Source organism: Bufo gargarizans, chromosome 5 (assembly GCF_014858855.1).
Source record: "Bufo gargarizans isolate SCDJY-AF-19 chromosome 5, ASM1485885v1, whole genome shotgun sequence".
Taxonomy (NCBI): domain Eukaryota; kingdom Metazoa; phylum Chordata; class Amphibia; order Anura; family Bufonidae; genus Bufo; species Bufo gargarizans.
In genome coordinates, this window is record NC_058084.1 from 269,964,925 (window position 1) to 269,984,769 (window position 19,845).

At 40.9% G+C, this 19,845-nt stretch overlaps 1 protein-coding gene across 1 annotated transcript in view; it reads left to right on the forward strand.

Annotated features, from left to right (window-relative positions):
- Positions 1-19,845, forward strand: part of GABBR2 (gamma-aminobutyric acid type B receptor subunit 2) — an 858,895-nt gene that overhangs the window by 614,461 nt on the left and 224,589 nt on the right. Inside the window, exon 12 of the mRNA XM_044294545.1 lies at positions 10,297-10,404. Within this exon, the coding sequence (XP_044150480.1) occupies positions 10,297-10,404 (108 nt within the window). The remainder of the gene's footprint in view (positions 1-10,296; positions 10,405-19,845) is intronic.

Here is a 19,845-nt window from a genome sequence, read left to right on the forward strand (position 1 = left end):
AAGCCATAGCGGAAAAAAAATTAAATGCCCGATTTGTAGAAATATTGGGGAAAAACAGAAATTCACTTATCCATGAGAAATAAAGTCAGTGACATTTTAGAAACAAAATTTTGCTCATTAATTTTGTATGTACTTTTAAATACTTTTTTTTGTAAAGAACCGAATTACTGTAGATGCTGTGCTACTGTGATTTCATCCCCGCATTAGCAAGTTTATCTCTACATAGGATGCTTTTGCCAAAACTCCTACTTCCATCTGTCAAAGACCATCCTTTAACGTCTATAAAAACAGGTTTTCTCAGTCTCAGAGTGACCTCCCCTACATATAAAATAATTGCATTTTCCAGGAATAAATTAGGATGTTTACAAATCAGCTACATTTTCTACAGATTAATATCCAAGTATTCTTCCTTCTCTATTATCATAGTCACCACATGGGATATTAAATTAGTCTGATAATTAGAATTTATTCTACATTTGCTATGACTAATTTTCCAAAACTAACAAGGGTGTAATAAGATTGTGCAATTCATTCCATGCCCCATACTACACTAGTACACTACACTATGGATTAATACTTTTCCATTTGCTCTAACCTTCCATCATTATTTGCAATGTGAATTTAAATCTATTAGTTACAAGTAATATTTTTTATACACGCATGCAACAGTGTTGCAGAATAAGTGAAAGAAATATTCCTAGTCTGGTCCTTTTTGTTATTTACAGTGATGCCCATAATTATTCATACCCCTGGCAAATTCTGACTTAAAGTTACTTTTATTCAACCAGCAAGTCATTGTTTGAGGGGAAATGACATAGGTGTCTCCCAAAAGATAATAAGACGATGTACAAGAGGCATTATTGTGGAAAAAAAAACATTTCTCAGCTTTTATTTACATTTGAGCAAAAAGTGTCCAGTCCAATATAATTCATACCCTTCTCAATAATCAATAGAAAAGTCTTTATTGGCCATTACAGCAATCAAACGCTTCCTATAATTGCAGACCAGCTTTTTGCATGTCTCCACAGGTAATTTTGCCCATTCATCTTTAGCAATGAGCTCCAAATCTTTCAGGTTGGAGGGTCTTCTTGCAATCACCCTGATCTATAGCTCCCTACACAGATTCTCAATTGGATTCAAGTCTAGACTCTGGCTGGGCCACTCCAAAACGTTAATGTTGTTGTCTGCTAACCATTTCTTCACCACTTTTGCTGTGTGTTTTGGGTCATTGTCATGCTGAAATGTCCACTGGTGCCCAAGGCCAAGTTTCTCTGCAGACTGCCTGATGTTGTCGTTGAGAATCCTCATGTATTGCTCTTTTTTCATGGTGCCGTTTATTGTGATTAGGTTCCCTGGTCCATTGGCTGAAAAACACCCCCAAAGCATTATTTTCCCACCACTATGTTTGACAGTGAGGAACATGAAGGCTTCTCCTTTTTTACGCCAAATGAAGGAAACATCATTGTGACCAAACAATTCAATTTTTGTTTCATCTGACCATAGCACAGAAAACCAGAAGTCTTCTTCTTTGTCCAGATGAGCTTTTGCAAAGGCCAGGCGAGCTTTTGTGTGCCTTTTATCTGGAGAAGTGGCGTCCTCCTTGGTCTGCATCCATGGAAACCCAGCAGTGTGCAGTGTCTGTTGGATTGTATGCCTTGAGACATTGCCACCAGCAGAGCCCAGATTCACCAGGATGGCCTTGGTGGTGGTCATTGGATTCTTTTTCACCTCCCTAACTAGCCTCCTTTCCAGCACAGGTGTCACTTTTGGCTTCCGACCACGTCCTCTGAGATTTTCCACAGTGCGGAACATATTTTTTAATATTACTTTGCACTGTAGCCACTGGAACTTGAAAACATTTAGAAATGGCCTTGTAGCCCTTTCCTGACTTTTGAGCAGCCACAATGCACAGCCGCAGGTGCTCACTGAGCTCTTTTGTCTTAGCCATGACTGTCCACAAACCAACTGCAGAGAGCTGCTGTTTTTCATCTGTTAAGTTGATTAAAACAGCTGTTCCCAATTAATCAGGGTAATTAGGATGCTTTAGAACAGCTTGGACTATTTGGAATGGTATAGAACTTTTGATTTTTCCACAGACTGTGACAGTTTGTGAAGGGTATGAATAATTTTGGACTGGTCACTTTTTGCTCAAATGTAATTAAAAGCTGAGAATTTTTTCCCACACTAATGCCTCTTGTACATCGTCTTATTATCTTTTGGGAGAAACCTATGTGATGTCCAATCAAAAAATTACTTGTTGGTTGAATAAAAGTAACTTTAAGTCAAAATTTGCCAGGGGTATAAATAATTATGGGCAGCATTGTATGTTCATTATATAAAATGTAAAATTTTTCAGTGTTATTGCACTTAGAGATCAATATCCTTGTTCTAGAATTCCTTTGTGATTATCCCACAAAAAGTATATAATATTTTCGAATTTTGCAATAACTTTTGCATTGCTAAAATAATATATTTATTTTTAACATTATAACAATAACAATCATATTATTAAAGGGGGTTATCCCATGATTAGTGTAAAAAATGAAAATCAGACATCATTTTGTACATGACTATCTGTTTCTAACAAAGAGCTAGAATCAGCCCTGTACCTCCATATCCTCCATATTAATTTTTCAAATTGCTCTGCTACATTTATATGAAGCTGGTAGCTCAGGAGGAGTGTTCTCTCTCGCTTTAACTGTCGCAGCATCTAACAGAAGGTAGGGCTGGTGGGAGGTGAAGAATGGAACTGAGCATGAGTGACTACCTCAGAGAGTTGGATGGAGAAATAAGAAAAAAGAGCACAAAACACATGGCTCTACACAGATACATTTTATTTAATATCTCAATGGCTATACAAAATTTTTAATTGTATGCAATTACAAAAGTATTCAGATCCAGATGCTATTTTTTTCTGTATCTTTTAATTTTTTTTTTTTTTAATCTATAGTTTTTTGGCTTGGTATTTTCTCCCCTTCTAGATATCAGCATATTTGCTGTTCTCTGTTCTGCAGATACCTTCATTATGTTTATAGAAGTTGGTAACTTCCACAGTAAAATTGGAAGTAAACAACTTTGTGTCCTTTATAACGATTTCCTAGTAATCGGAATGCAGCCAGCACAGTGAGCAATGGATATTTTAATTCTAATTGCTATAGCTATATCTAGATACATACGGAAGGTAATGGTTGGCACTCCACTTAATGATGCAGTGATCCGTGGCAGGGTGATTTTCCCAGAGTAATGTGTCAGTAAACTACGGGACTCAACTTGGTATCAGATTAGCAGATTAATTTATTTTCACATCCAGTTAATTCCAGTTTGCATAGGCCATTGTTTCGGTCCACAAATGGACCTTGATCACGGCCTAAATATGCAAAAATAACAGTATTCATCAAAAAAATATCAACACAACAAAATTAATTAACTGGATGTGAAAATAAATGAATCTACTAATCTAATACAAAGTTGAGTGCCGTAGTTTACTGACACATATATCTAAATACATATATATACTGTAAATTATTGGAACCCTTGATGGAATGGCAACGCCAATGTGAACAGAGATTTTACTTCTTTTTCTCGGTTAGCTTGAATCCTGGAGGACCTTGATTCTTACATTATGCATTTACTTAGACTCCATAAATCATATATTTTATTCCCATGAAAAGTAGTAGCTTCTGTGCTCCTGGGAGAGCTACTAAGGGTAGAAATTACAAGTAGAACATATAACATCTTTTTTTCATACAATAGTTCTTGAGTATTTACCTTAAAATTATTCTTAAATCTTTAGCCCTAAACTCTAACACATGGTCCTTAATACATAGTATAACATTGATATTTCTATACATTGGTAATTAAATTATAGAAGCAGAATTGTAAATGAAGCAATCTATACTTTTATCGTACATGTAAAGCAAGCTAATTTGATGAAGTGGTGATTGACATAACATTGATCCTGGCCATTACTAATATACCACATCAAGTGATATGTATCTGACCTGTGTACAAACCGGATTCCAAAAAAGTTGGCACACTATACAAATCGTGAATAAAAACTGAATGCAATGATGTGGAGGTGCCAACTTCTAATATTTTATTCAGAATAGAACATAAATCACGGAACAAAAGTTTAAACTGAGAAAATGTACCATTTTAAGGGAAAAATATGTTGAATCAGAATTTCATGGTGTCAACAAATCCCCGAAAAGTTGGGACAAGGCCATTTTCACCACTGTGTGGCATCTCCCCTTCTTCTTACAACACTCAACAGACGTCTGGGGACCGAGGAGACCAGTTTCTCAAGTTTAGAAATAGGAATGATCTCCCATTCTTGTCTAATACAGGCCTCTAACTGTTCAATCGTCTTGGGCCTTTTTTGTTGCACCTTCCTTTTTATGATGCGCCAAATGTTCTCTATAGGTGAAAGATCTGGACTCCAGATTGGCCATTTCAGTACCCGGATCCTTCTCCTACGCAGCCATGATGTTGTGATTGATGCAGAATGTGGTCTGGCATTATCTTGTTGAAAAATGCAGGGTCTTCCCTGAAAGAGATGACGTCTGGGAGCATATGTTGTTCTAGAACCTGAATATATTTTTCTGCATTGATGGTGCCTTTCCAGACATGCAAGCTGCCCATGCTACACGCACTCATGCAACCTCATACCATCAGAGATGCAGGCCTCTGAACTGAGCATTGATAACAACTTGGGTTGTCCTTGTCCTCTTTGGTCCGGATGACATGGCGTCCCAGATTTCCAAAAAGAACTTTGAATCGTGACTCGTCTGACCACAGAACAGTCGTCCATTTTGCCACACTCCATGAGCTTGTGGATCTTCCTTAGAAATGGCTTCTTCTTTGCACTGTAGAGTTTCAGCTGGCAACGGCGGATGGCACGGTGGATTGTGTTCACTGACAATGGTTTCTGGAAGTATTCCTGAGCCCATTCTGTGATTTCCTTTACAGTAGCATTCCTGTTTGTGGTGCAGTGTCGTTTAAGGGCCCGGAGATCACGGGCATCCAGTATGGTTTTACGGCCTTGACCCTTACGCACAGAGATTGTTCCAGATTCTCTGAATTTTCGGATGATGTTATGCACAGTTGATGATGATAGATGCAAAGTCTTTGCAATTTTTCGCTGGGTAACACTTTCTGATATTGCTCCACTATCTTTCTGGGCAACATTGTGGGAATTGGTGATACTCTACCCATCTTGGCTTCTGAGAGACACTGCCACTCTGAGAAGCTCTTTTTATACCCAATCATGTTGCCAATTGACCTAATTAGTGTTAATTGGTCTTCCAGCTCTTCGTTATACTCAAATTTACTTTTTCCAGCCTCTTATTGCTACTTGTCCCAACTTTTTGGGGATTTGTTGACACCGTGAAAATTTGAATCAACGTATTTTTCCTTTAAAATTATACATTTACTCGGATTAAACGTTTGATCTGTCATCTACGTTCTATTACAAATAAAATATTGACATTTGCCATCTCCACATCATTGCATTCAGTTTTTATTCACAATTTGTATAGTGTCCCAACTTTTTGGGAATCCGGTTTGTATATGCATGTGTGGTTACCTTATATAGCTGGACTATAAAATGTCCTATACCCTTAATCTATATAAAAAAATGAAAATACTTGTAAAAAATGTAGAATCCAAGAAATAACTGCAATAATGAGACTTGAGCTGAACTTTTACTATACTATGTCTATGCCAAAGCTATACTCCATATACTTGACTAGGGATGAGTAAATAAATTATAAACAAATTGCACTCATCTAGAATTTCTAAAAAAAAAATTGGATTCCAGCCAAATTCAAATATTTTGCTATTCGATTCAGATGAATCTTTAAAAATGTCAGCCATGATTTTACAGGAGAGAGTTACAAGACAGAGATGAAGGCAACTGCTACCAAAAAAAGGATAATTTTTGAATCTTTTTAATAAAAAAAAATCAGACAGTGCAATGTGTTATTAAACATGCTGTTACCAGCTGATTCTGTCCATTTACCCAGGGGTATATATGTCACTGTCACCTTGACATTACAAATGATGTCTTGGTCTTAAAGAGCTTTAAATGAGTTGGAAATAGTCATAGGAGACCCCAGAGAGTCATACACAACATTGCAGGGCAATCTGAGCATTTTCAATTCAGGTCAAATTTATTTGTACCAAAAACAAATTTGCTGACAAAAGTTAGTATCAGACTCAAACTGCGTTTCAGATTTGCTTATCTCTATCTTGGACCTTTATTATTATTTTAAATGCTTAGAATAGGGATGAGCAAATTGATTCTTTCTTTTCAAAATCAGTTTTCAAAGTAAGGTAGAATAACAAAATAGATTCTGATGAATTGATTAATCTCATTAGCAGGACTTCTTCATTTCTGAGGGGCTGTTCCCAAAGGTAAAATTGCTCTTAACTGCCTGTTGATTGACAGGGACAGACATTTAGTATGGCCCTGGCAATTTGTGCCCTGGTCCCTTATTCAGAGTAGTGATGCAGGTGCCAAAGCTCAAGTTCAGTTTCAGCTCTGGATCGGCGACTGCTCTTATTGGTGTACGATAAAACACTTGAGCATTTAGCAGCAACTATATAGGTCTGTGTCTCTCCCTATCACTGCTGATTCCTCCTCGTCCTGCCCTCTATATAAACATCTACGTACTGTATATGCAATTTTAACCTGATCTCTCAGTGAATCTGAAAATCTATCTAATCTTGAGAGACAGATTTCACCAGTTATTCAGTGGAAACTTCATGAGGCGGGATAAAGATGCTTTTTTCTATAATGAGAAATATTTAGGAGTCATTTATTAAACAGAAATATGCGACTTCTCCCCGCTCATGCCAGGTCTAAAAATGCCGGCCCGTCTCATTTACCATTTTCTACACTTGTTTTAGGTGTAGAAAATGGTCTAAATGTAAGACAGCAAGAAATCTGTCTTATATTTAGGCTGGCTCTAGATATGCCGAAGTTATGGAGAGGCCTGCGACTCTTCATAACTCCAGCGGATCCACCACCAGTTATAGGGCTTATTAAGACTGGCATCTAAAACGTCAGTCTTAATAAATGTGCCCCCTAATCGTTATATCATTGATTTATAAATAGTTGCTTTTAATCAGAGGATAGAAAAGTATATCAACTGATGCATTTTTCTTTAAAGTGACTGAGTAAGAGAAGGGAAATGATCCCTTCTGTTGCTCAGGAAAACAGCATCTGAATGTTAATTGACATGAAGAGCTTCATCATAGGCATATAACAACAAATTGTTATTCATGATTAATACCAGATGGCCAGATTTCTTAGATCTACGGGACTTCAGCAGACAAAGTGTTATTGATGTTGGTCATAACAACAGTGTTTGGCAACGCAAATGAGGTTAACATGGTTGGCACAGAAAATGAAAGAAATCTGATATGGAACACTAGGATTATCAAATAATAGCAGCAAATATGGTCGGGGACAAAAAAGAATGGGGACCATTTATCATTCCGAGTATGTTTTTTTTATTTTTGTTGGCAAATTGTCACATGTTTTGGCACACGTCTTTGTTTTTTCAAAATCTTGCAAAATGTACCTACCAATGCCAGATCTCTCAACTTTTCAGTGATCTCTTCGTTTTAGAGCCTCTATTGTGATTAGACCTGTTTCCTGCCGTATTTATTTTGTGCAACTTCTGTAAAAGTTGGAAAAAAAGGTCGCAACTCAATGCCAGGCAATCCACAGTAACATAGAAACCAATTTATCTCATTTTAGGGGGAAAAAATTCCTTCCCGTCAGAATAACTCCACAGATCAACGACTCTTCTCCAGAAATCTAGTAACAATAACGTATAATATTATTACACTCCGGAAATACATCCAGGCCCCACTTGAACTCTTTTAGTGAACTTACCATCACCACCTCCTCAGGCAGAGAGTTCCATAGTCTCACTGGTCTTACCGTAAAGAATCCTCTTCTATGTTTGTGTACAAACCTTCTTTCCTCCAGATGCAGAGGATGTCCCCTCGTCACAGTCACCCCCTGGTGTACTTTCACTGACAATAGTTAAACCACATTACACTTAAGCCAAATTCATTATTAATGTGCGCCATTTCATAAATTAGGGGCAACCGCAGAACCCAAAGACAGACTTAAAACTGACAAAAAAACACTGTAAATGATAGATGCCCCAATAAATCTTTAAGAGATTCTTTAGGGAAGTAGTACATGTGCTGATGCAATTCGCTTTCTGAGTACATATCTTATACAATAATATCCTTTATAAACAATAGACATTGAACATACAGTTCTTATTTAGGGGTTTTGGTTCCTTATAAAGAACCTATTCAGCAGGGTTAGCCAGATTAACCAGGCATTCTGCTTGTTTGGTTTGATCCTACTGATTAAAATGATAACTGTCTTGTGAAAATGGCATTTCTGAGATTTTTTTTTTTCTTATTTATGCAAATCAAGGCTTAAGTGCACCAAGGTTTGGGGTGTAACCTCTTGGTGTACCTCGGCTCCTCAGCATTCTAGTGCTGACCACACTCCTTGAAGCACTGAAGTCCTGATTTGCATAAAGAATGTAAGTCTTATTTTCTTGGGAACACTCCAATCAATGTTCACTAGACAGGTATCATTTTAATCAGCAGGATCAACCCCACTAGGCATTATGCCTAGTTTAATAAGGATAACCTGCTGGATAGGTGCTCTTTAGTGATAAGTTGCATCATATTTGGCAGCCACTAATAATTGTATCCAAATACTATCTATAAGTTTATTTCAGTTTGTCACATAATTCCAGAAAGTGAATTCAAGAATTTACAGTAGATATTACTTGACTCACATGCATTCTGTGCGTCCCCCAGAGTATGAGAAGCATTTTTTACACGTTGCTTTCATGCATAAATTTAAAATGTACCATACCACACAAACCTAAAGGTCATTTATAAGTATATGCCAGTCTACCACCAAAATAATTGGAACCTTACATTGGACACATTTAGGCTAAAGCTCCTAGGCCAATAGCACAGGATTTTTTGTATGTTGTGCTATTATAAATATTAAGAATTAGTGTAGTAAGACTAGTTTCACACCAGCGTTACAGACTTCTAGAAGGCTTCTGGCAGACAACAGCTTGCCGGAGTTCTCCGGATCCACCATAGCTGGAAACTGTCAATTGCCCACCAGATCTGGTCACTCCCAAGCATATATGCAAGGATTCAGCCGGACAAAAGTTGTTTCCCATTATGGTTTTTGTGTAGCCGAATCCTGGCATATATGCTGGAACAGCCTGCTGGATGTCTCCTGATGGTGTGAATGTAGCCTAAGATAGGTAAGTCTTGTATAACCATATAATTGTAAATATGTGTGGAAAGTCATTGATTGCACTGCCTACTGGATATTGATTCTGCTTTAGGTCCAGTGATCACCACCATTGGATTCATATGTCGGCACTGCTCTTGGCGGTGCACGTGTCTGCGGGCAGGAATCCCAATAGACAATTTGTGAAAAAAAGCGAGTGCCGTTTTTTTTTCACGAATCACCACTGGATACAGTCATCTCTCATCTTCATACAGTTTCATTATTTGGGGGCAGGAGAGGGCATTTGTTCACTATAAGAGCATAACTTTGTAGACAGCCCTAATAATTAAGGGGATTTTCTGAGACTTTTATACTGATGACTTGTACTCTGGATAGTTCATCACTCAGTATCTGATTGGTGAGGGTTGACACCCGAACCCCCCCCCCCTCCCAGATCAGCTGTTTGAGAAGGCACCAGCCTTTACAGTAGTGCCTCAGCACCACTACAACTTAGTCTAGGCTATGTGACGTCATGTTCATCAGTCAGATGACCTAGGTGCAGCTCAGCCCCATTGATGTGAATGGGACTGAGCTGTGATACCAAGCACAGCCACTATACAATGTATTGTGCTGTGTTTGGTGATCTGAGAGAAGCCCGCTGCAGCTGCTGTGCCTTCTCAAACTGCTGATCGGCAGGGGTCCTGGGTGTCGAACTCCACCTCTCAGAAAGCAGTTTTAAGTGACATGCTGCATGGTTGACTGGTCGCCGCTGAGGCCAGTGATTGGCTGCAGCAGTCACATGGTGCCCGTCAACATTATGTTGATGCCAGAGCATCACAGACATCCAGAGACAGCTAGGGAGCAATGGAGCCAGAACCCAGCAGCGAGGATCAGGTAAGTATAAATCCCACTGCGGGTCGGACACTCTGTGAGGTATTTTTAAGTCCTGGATAACCCCTTTAATGTAACATTATTACATCTACTGTTCTATTTGTTTATAGGTGAGAACATGGATTTTAACTGTAGGCTACACAACAGCTTTTGGGGCAATGTTTGCAAAAACATGGAGAGTTCATGCAATTTTTAAGAATGTAAAGATGAAGAAAAAGGTGAGTAATGCTTCAAGCCTATTAATAAACGCTGTTTCATCTACGTGTATTATCCTGCATAGTGTTGTGTCCCAGATATGGTGTTTAATGGATTTTTCCTCTGTCCTTTGTGTTACACAATAACATTTAGTAATCTTGTTATTAGTGCATTGGTATCTAAATAACAAACCTGCATTATGGGACTTAATGATTCATATAGTCACAATCAAATTTCATTTTTGTGTAGCCAGGAAGTTTCTATAGAAACTTACAGAAAACTTTTGAAACATATAAAACATAACTCATTGTTCCTGCTTTGGCTTTTTTTCTCATGCATTAGAATACATACACACTTACATACACAATTATATTGCCTTTACTGCAAAGTTTAAAGTAAATCTGTCACTATATCCCTGGTGATGAATCCTTCTTACATGCCAGATGTACCCTGGTAATAAAATAATAATGGTCTTTGTTCTGTGTCCATTGGTGGCTCCTTTGTTGAAGAAATCTGGCTTCCCTATTTTAAACTAATTAGTTCCTGGTGCAACAGGGCAGTGCTGTTGTACCTGAGGCTCTGCTCATAATCAATGTTGTCCTCACTCCTACCACTTTGAAAGGCGTGACCAGGCAGTGAAGATGTACTCGCACCTGGCACTTGAAGTCTCATGGGAGCACATTTGACAGACGCATTGTACAGGGATGGAGATCGCTGATCACGCCATCCCTGTAGAACATGTGCACCGTACTTTCAGTGCCAGACATGAGTACTTCTTCACTGCCTGGATCTGTCATTCAAAGTGGTGGAGGTGTGGAGCCCTGTTGCACCCATGGGCTAATTATCATAAAATAAAAAAAACTGTTTACTCCACAATGGGGCCCCCAATGGACATAGAACAAATGTACTGGCCATCATGCACCTGGCATGTCAGAAGGATTCATCACCAGGCATGTGGTGACAGATTTCCTTTAAAGGGTTATGCTATGATTGATGTAAAAAATGAAAATTAGACATCATGTAGTAAATGAAAACCATCTTTTAACACAGGTAGGACCAGCCCTGTACTTCACATAGATCCTGAGATCTCCTCATTCATTGCTCCAATTGTTCTGCTAGATTATTTTCAAGCTGGCCGCTCAAGGGGCATGTTCTTTCTCAAGGGGGTGTCCTTCCTGCTGCAGCTCTCACCCTGTGACTGTCACAGCTTCTATAAGTAGAAGTAAATATCTTGAAAAACCATGGCACTTTTCGATCTCCATAATATGGTATGTGTCTAGAAGAGTGTACTTGTGCAGACCAAGCAGTCCTTAAAGTGCGCTATAAACGAGTTTGTGTATGTAGGGAGGGGGGCATGTTGGACCCCACAGCAGTCCCTTTCTTCTGCATAAAAAAGTCATCCTCAAATATGAAGACTTTTTTTGTTAGACAAATCTCAGAAGTTGTATGCAAAATTATTGTTTTGATGTGAATAGATTAGAGGATATAACTAGAGGTGTCACTGTCTTTTTCACGTCCTATTTATGTGTATAAACTATTGACATCCAGTGTGATAAGTAGACTGTTGGATAAGACCCTCTGTAATTCTGAAATCAGGTACGATTTAGTTTTGCATCTTAGTGGTGTGAGAATTTTCTGTAGATGGATAGTGGAGAAAGGATAGATTTTCTAGATGCCATTTTTTCAAGATATTTAGTCGCTGATTTTTTTTTACCATTGAGCACCAACACGACATTGCACATCAAAGTGCCAACCATTTTCTCATCTAAAAGTAGATGTGGCTGGTGGCAGTTAAAGGATGGAACTGAGCATATGCGACCACCTCAATAGATAGACTTGGATATTGCTATGCAGATTAAACACCAGGGGGCACCATTATAAAGAAGTAAAGAGAATATCTCAGAAATAGAGCTTTGTAGCAGAAAGTAAATTACAAAAGTAACTTGTTTTTCATGCTGAATTGTAATAAAATAACATTTAATGGTGGCACAATCCTTTTACAAAAATCAAATCTACAGTATTATAAATCCCACTTTAGGACACTTTAAAATATATATAAAAAAAATAAAAGCACTTGTCAACAATAGGTTCAGGAATAAAGATATGACATATAAAGGTTCCCACTTGGGAAGACTTAACATATCTGTACATTAATTTTATTGGGCGCTTTATGATGCTATATGAATAACACTTTGGAATATCTTATTCCTCTGCTTATAATTAGTAGAAGTTCCCAGCATCCATCTTTTTGTAGCCATCATGGCAACACTTCCATTGCTCTAACAGATCAGGTTATCATAGGGATAATGGATTTCATAACATAAATTTCCTTTCATTTTCATACATGTGCAAGAAAAATAGATGTTGGTTCTAGTGATTGTTCAGTTGAAACCTTGAAGAATCTTTGAAAATAATAATGACTGGGGCGGCAATTGTAATTGGGAAACTTTCTCATAGCTAGCCTGTATACGCAAATTTAGGATTGTAATTCAATTTAGATAGATGGATGTAACTTTACTAGCATAATGTGAAAGTTAAAGGGATTGGCCATTTTCTGGCTAATGTTAACCTGTGTGTATGCAAGTTGACTATATGACTGTCACAGTTTGGTTCACTGTGATACTGCATTGCCATGTAGGCTGGCTGCCTGTGCTCTTGCATACTGGCTGCAATTGAAGTGTTCCCGTGTATACTGGTTGCTTGTGTTGCATGAGCTGGCTGCAGTCATCTGTTGGTTTATGTAAACAGTTCCCTGTAACTTGTATGCTCTCAGTGTCCATGTAGGGTTAATGTTTCCCTGTGCCTCAACATCAGGTGAGAAGCAAAAAATAAAAAATAAAAATAGTGGAGCAACAGAAACTAGGAAGGTGTCAAGCGAAATATAACTAATGAATATAGCACCAGTGGATATATCAGAGATCCCCAAGTTGGGTGTTGGAGAGAAGCTCTAGAGATTCTAGAAGCAAGTATGGCCAGGTGGCCCAAATTAAAATAATTTACAATTAATGGTCGATAACCCCTTTATAGTAGCCCCCTATAGTAAGGGAGATAGTGCAGACTATAAAAAGTGTTACTTAGTCCATGAAAGGGAAGAAAGAATAAAATGACATATCTGGTAATTATAAGAGTGTTCCACTAAATTTGTACCCCTTAGGGCAATAAACAATAGAGAAGTCTTAACTCACATCACTAGGGAGGATGGCACAAAAAAAAGCTCAAGATACTTGCCAATCCTCCCTCGCCGAGATTGTATGTAGAATTGTAGTTCTCATGTAGTCCCTCCAATAGATGACCTGGTGGACTCCAACATGTAGACAAGGAACTTTAGTTAATAAAAGCTCAACGCGTTTCAGGGTTCTATGATCCCCACTTCTTCAGGAGCAGTAAAATTACATAACCACTCTCCTGGGACTATAGTATCCAGTGGCGCCTGTCTCACTATACTCTATATTTTTCCTTTTTCACCAGCCACCACCCACTTCCCTCATCTTCTTTTTCTCCCTCTCTCTTCCACCTCTTTCCTTCCTTTGTCCCCCCCACCCTTCTTTACCCCATTTCCCTTCTTCCTTTTCCCATTTTTCAATCCTTTCCGATGCTTCCTTTTGTTTGAATTTTCAACATCGGGTGGGCGGGTGTCCTAATCCCTTTGCTGTTAGGGTAGGGACAGTCGTCTGGTGCATATTATGTTTGCACTGTTCCCTACCTATATGTCCTGTTTGATTCTGATCATGTTTGTCTTATAACCATCATTGAATAATCTAGCCGTTTTGCCTAGTCTGTGTCATGAAGTCTTGTTTGAGTTCGCTTGTGATTAGTGATGGACGAACATCGGCCGGGACATTTCGCGAACGTGCGTTGGCAATCAAATGTTTGTGAATCACGTGTTCGCAGCGGGCCCAATTAACTTTAATGGCAGGCAAACCTGAAAAACCTTCAGGTCATATTTTCAGCCACCAAATACTTACTAAAAGTGCACAAATAGTTAGACATATTAAAGGGAAACTCTCAAAAATGTGCCCTGCTGGAGCCTAGACAGTTTTTATTTTAGGCCACTGGAGTACAGGCCCCAAAAAATAGGCATTCACCTGACAGAAAAGAAAAAAGTGATTATGTTGCTGGAGGTATATTAGACAGTCAGTGGATAACAATTTTACTGTATGCCAGTACAGGCCCCAAAAATTAGGTATTCACCTAACAAAAGAACAAGTAATTATGTGGCTGGAGGTACATTAGGCGGTCACTGAATACAATTTTACTTTAGGCCAGTACAGGCCCCAAAAATTAGGCATTAAGCTGACAGAAAATAACAAGTGATTATGTGGCTGGAGGTACATTAGGTGGTTACTGAATAACAATTTTACTGTAATCCAGTGGAGTACAGGCCCCAGAAATTAGGCATTCACCTGACAGAAAAGAACAAGTGATTATGTGGCTGGTGGTATATTAGACAGTCAGTTGATAACTATTTTTCTGTAGGCCAGTATAGGCCCCAAAAATTAGGCATTAAACTGACAGAAAAGAACAAGTGATTATGTGGCTGGAGGTACATTAGGTGGTCACTGAATAACAATTTTACAGTAGGCCAGTGGAGTACAGGCCCCCAAATTTACATTCACCTGACAGAAAAGGCCTTTTATGCCGCTCTATATACATAAGACAAGGACCATTCTTTGTTCTGGGTGGTGGCAGATATGTGTGGGCTTGTATGAGGAAATTCAATTACACGTGGTCATCACAGGTGTTGAATTCCTCCGAGATCCATGCCTCATTCATTTTTAGAAATGTGAGGTAGTCCACACTGTTGTGAGCTAGGCGAGTGCTCTTATCGGTCACGATCCCCCCTGCTGCCCTGAACGTCCTTTCGGACAGGACACTCGATGAGGGGCAAGCCAAGAGTTCCATGGCAAATGTTGCCAGCTCTGGCCACAGGTCAAGCGCGCACACCCAGTAGTCCAGGGGTTCCTCGCTTCTCAGAGTGTCCACATCGGTTGTTAACCCGATGTAGTTGGACACCTGTCAGTCTAGGCGTTCCCTGAGGCTGGATCCGGAGGGCGGCTGTCGATCGGTTGGCTGCAACAATGATCTTATTTCCGAAGTGACCAACACATCTTCAAACCGCCCTCTTGTTACAGGCGTGGTAGGATTGGTACCCACACCTGTTTCGCTGTGGGTGGAAATTCCTCTGCCAGCACCCGCAAAAGCAGAATGCAGCATCTCTCGCAGCAAGGCCTGGAAATGCTGCATTCTGACAGCCTTCTGTGATGCTGGTAACATGTCTGCCATTTTGTGTTTGTACTGGAGGTCTAAGTACGTTGCCACCCAGTAATGGTCCTTGCCCTTTATGCTTTTTATACGAGAGTCCCTCTAAAAACACTGGCGCATGAAGGCCCCCATTTGCACTAAATTGGAAGCGGTGGAGCGCCCTGGCTCCTGCTCATCGCCTAGGAGAATGTCATCCTCGGTCTTCTGCCCACAGCCACGGACAACACCAGTGATCCCCCAAAAGTTTAAAGTCCCCATTAAAGGCTGCTCTTCTTGCTCCTCCTCCTCCCCCCAGCCACCATCCTCCTCTGACTCCTGTTCACACTCCTGCTGACTTGTCTCAGATGGAATAGCCCCCTAGGAATTCACTCATCTTCCAGCACCTGCTCCTCGACGGCTTGATCAATGACATGATGCAATTGTTCAATGACACAATGCAATGCACGCTCCAGAAAGAAGACGTATGGTACAATGTCACTAATGGTGCCCTGGCTGCGACTGACCAGTTTGGTGATCTCATCAAATGACCGCAGAAGTCTGCATGTGTTGCGCATGAGCAGCCACTGGCGCTGCGAAAAGAAACCAAGCTCCCCAGAACCTGTGCTGCAAAGTTCGTACAGGTAGTCATTAGTAGTGTTGCCTGTGAATATTCAGATAACATTTTTTTTTTTTCGAATATCGCAACTTCGAGAATTCGCGAATATTTAGAATATAGTGCTATATATTTGCTATATCGAATATTCGTAATTTTTTAACATCTGAAAACATGATTTCTCACTGCTTCTTGCTTGTGGGCCAATGAGTCATTGGTCCACAAGCAACTTAAGCAGGAAGGAATCATGTTCTCATATGGAAAGAAAAATTACGAATATTCTAAAAAATAAATATATAGCAATATAGCACATTCTCCCCCCCCCCCAATCTGTATAGTTGTTCACATACTACTCCCCGACAAGCGTCTTCGTCACCATGGAAACGTCTGTGGGTTAGAATATACTATCGGATCTGAGTTTTCCCTGAGATCGTGACGTGGACGCTTGTCGTGGAGGAGTATGCCGAACAACCTGTATAGGTTGAAAAAAAAGGCGAATATTCTAAATAACAAATATATTTGCTATAATGCTATATATTAGTTTTTTAGAATATTTGTCATATTCTAAAACAAGAATATATAGCAATATAGTGAATATTCGTAAAATACACATAGCAATTTAGCTAATATAGTGCTATAAACTTTTTTTCATAGTCGGAATTTTTTTCTCTTGTGATCTTCAGATTTTAAGAAAAATTACAACTTAAAAAAAAAAGATTATAGCATTATATTAGCTAAATTGTAGTCTATATGTGTATTTTCCGAATATTCGGTATATTGCTATATATTCGCTTTTTAGAATATTCGTCATAGTGTTTGGCAAACAATAGAGACGTAAGTTGCATATACCCAGCTCTAAGTTGGATGCGCAATGCGAGTAATATTACTTAATCTTCTCGCATTGCGCATCCAACTTAGAGCGGAGTATAGCCAACTTTCCTAATGGTTGGCTTGCTAGAATTAACGAAGATAACGAATATAGCGCTATATTCTCTGTATTCGTTAATGCTAGCAAGCCAATAGGAAAGTTGCCTATGGACAGCTCTAAGTTGGATTCGCAATGCGAGAATATTACTTTGCCTATTTTTTGCAATAAATAGAATACTGAGTCCTTATTCTATTTATTGCAAAAAATAGGCAAAGTAATATTCTTGCATTGCGAATCCAACCTAGAGCTGTCCATAAGCAACTTTCCTATTGGCTTGCTAGAATTAACGAATATACACTCACCTAAAGAACACCTGTTCTATTTCTCATTAATACGATTATCTAGTCAACAAATTACATGGCAGTTGCTTCAATGCATGTAGGGTTGTGGTCCTGGTCAAGACAATCTCCTGAACTCCAAACTGAATGTCAGAATGGGAAAGAAAGGTGATTTAAGCAATTTTGAGCGTGGCATGGTTGTTGGTGCCAGACGGGCCGGTCTGAGTATTTCTGTCATGGAACCATGGACCAGATGTACAACAAGAGATAAGTGGAAAATAAGAAGGCTTTATTGAAAAGCAAGCCGTAAGCAAAAGTCCAAACGGATGGCTAAACCGAAGCAGGGTCTTGCGTAGACAGAGGTCAGGAACCAGAAGGGTAGTCAGACGAAGCCTGGATCAGGAACCAGCAGGGTAGTCAGACGAAGCCAGGATCAGGAACCAACGGGGTAGTCAGACGAAGCCAGGATCAGGAACCAACGGGGTAGTCAGACGAAGCCAGGATCAGGAACCAACGGGGTAGTCAGACGAGGCCAGGATCAGGAACCAGAAGCAGCAGCAGTCTTAGAAGCATGTGAACACAGGAGGACCAAGCAAGGAACTGAAGCCACAGACCTCCTATATATATGAGCTAGGCATCCAGCTCCTCCCAGTGGGAAGGAGAAGCCGCAGGGTGGGAGGCTACAAGAAACCCAGAAACCAAGATGGCCGCCAGCACATGTCAAACGAAGGAGAACAGTAAGAAGGTAAGACCATGACAGTACCTCCCCCTCAAGGGCCCCTCCTCCGCGGAGTAAGGAATGGTTTCTGAGGGAAGCGTGCGTGGAAGGCTCGGAGCAAAGCAGGAGCATGGACATCTGCGGAGGGAACCCAGGAACGCTCCTCTGGACCATAACCACGCCAATGGACCAAAAACTGCAACCGACCGCGGACCAGGCGTGAGTCCAGGATATTGCTCACCTCATATTCCTCACGATTGCCCACTTGGACCGGACGGGGCCGAGGAACCGAGGAAGTGAAATGATTACACACCAATGGCTTCAACAGGGAGACATGAAACACGTTGGAGATCCGCATGCCAGGAGGAAGCGCAAGGGCATAGGCTACCGGGTTTACCCTGCGAAGCACTCGGAAGGGACCAACAAAGCGAGGCGCCAGCTTGGGAGTGGGCACTCGAAGGTTGAGGTTGCGGGTGGACAACCATACACGGTCTCCGACCTGGTAGGAAGGAGCGGGCGCTCGTCTGCAATCAGCCTGGAGTCTCTGGCGCTGCGCAGAGACCTCAAGGGACCTCTGGATCTGTACCCAAGAAGCACGTAGGACGGAAAGGTGATCCTCCACAGCCGGAATATCCAGGTTGGAACCCATAATTGGCCATGAAGGGAGACGTCCCAGAGGAAGAGTTCACTGCCGTGTTCCTGGCAAACTCAGCCCAAGGCAGGAGGTCAACCCAATTGTCTTGGTGATCGGAGACATAGCAACGAAGGAATTGCTCCAAGGCCTGATTGGATCGTTCTGCGGCCCCATTGGACTGAGGGTGGTAGGCCGAGGAGAAAGAGAGATGAATCCCCAACTGGGAGCAAAAGGCGCGCCAGAACCTGGACACAAACTGACTCCCCCGATCCGACACAATCTCCTTGGGCAAACCGTGCAACCGGAAGACCTCCCTGGCGAAAATCGTGGCCAACTCTTGTGCAGAGGGTAACTTCTTGAGAGGAACACAGTGGCACATTTTGGAAAACCGATCCACAATCATGAGAATGACCGTATGGCCTCGGGATGCAGGGAGGTCCACAATGAAATCCATCCCCAGGTGTGACCATGGGCGCTCCCCGGTGGCTATGGGTTGCAAAAGGCCCAACGGAAGGTGCCGAGGGGACTTACTCTGGGCACAAACGGAGCATGCCGCTACATATGCGGCGATGTCGGAACGTAGAGAAGGCCACCAGAACAGACGTGAAACAGCCCAGGACAGCTGATTCTTTCCAGGATGCCCCGCGGCCTTGGAGTTATGGTAGGTTCGCAACAACCGAATGCGCAACTCCTCAGGCACAAAACACCTGCCGTTGGGTCTCCCAGAGGGAGCACCAGATTGAGCCGCCAAAATCTGCTCACCCAGGGGAGAGGTCAGGCTGGTGCGAATGGCGGCCAGGATCTGATTCGGAGGTATGACCGAAGTCGGAATCGACTCCTCCCCGGACAGCTCGGAGTACTGCCGTGATAAGGCATCCGCTCTGATGTTCTTGGAACCGGGTAGGTAGGAGACCACGTAATTAAAACGTGACAAGAACAGAGCCCATCTGGCCTGACGTGGTGTCAATCTCTTGGCCTCAGAAAGGTAGGTCAGATTCTTGTGGTCCGTCAGGATGAGAACCGGAACCACCGAACCCTCGAGCAAGTGCCTC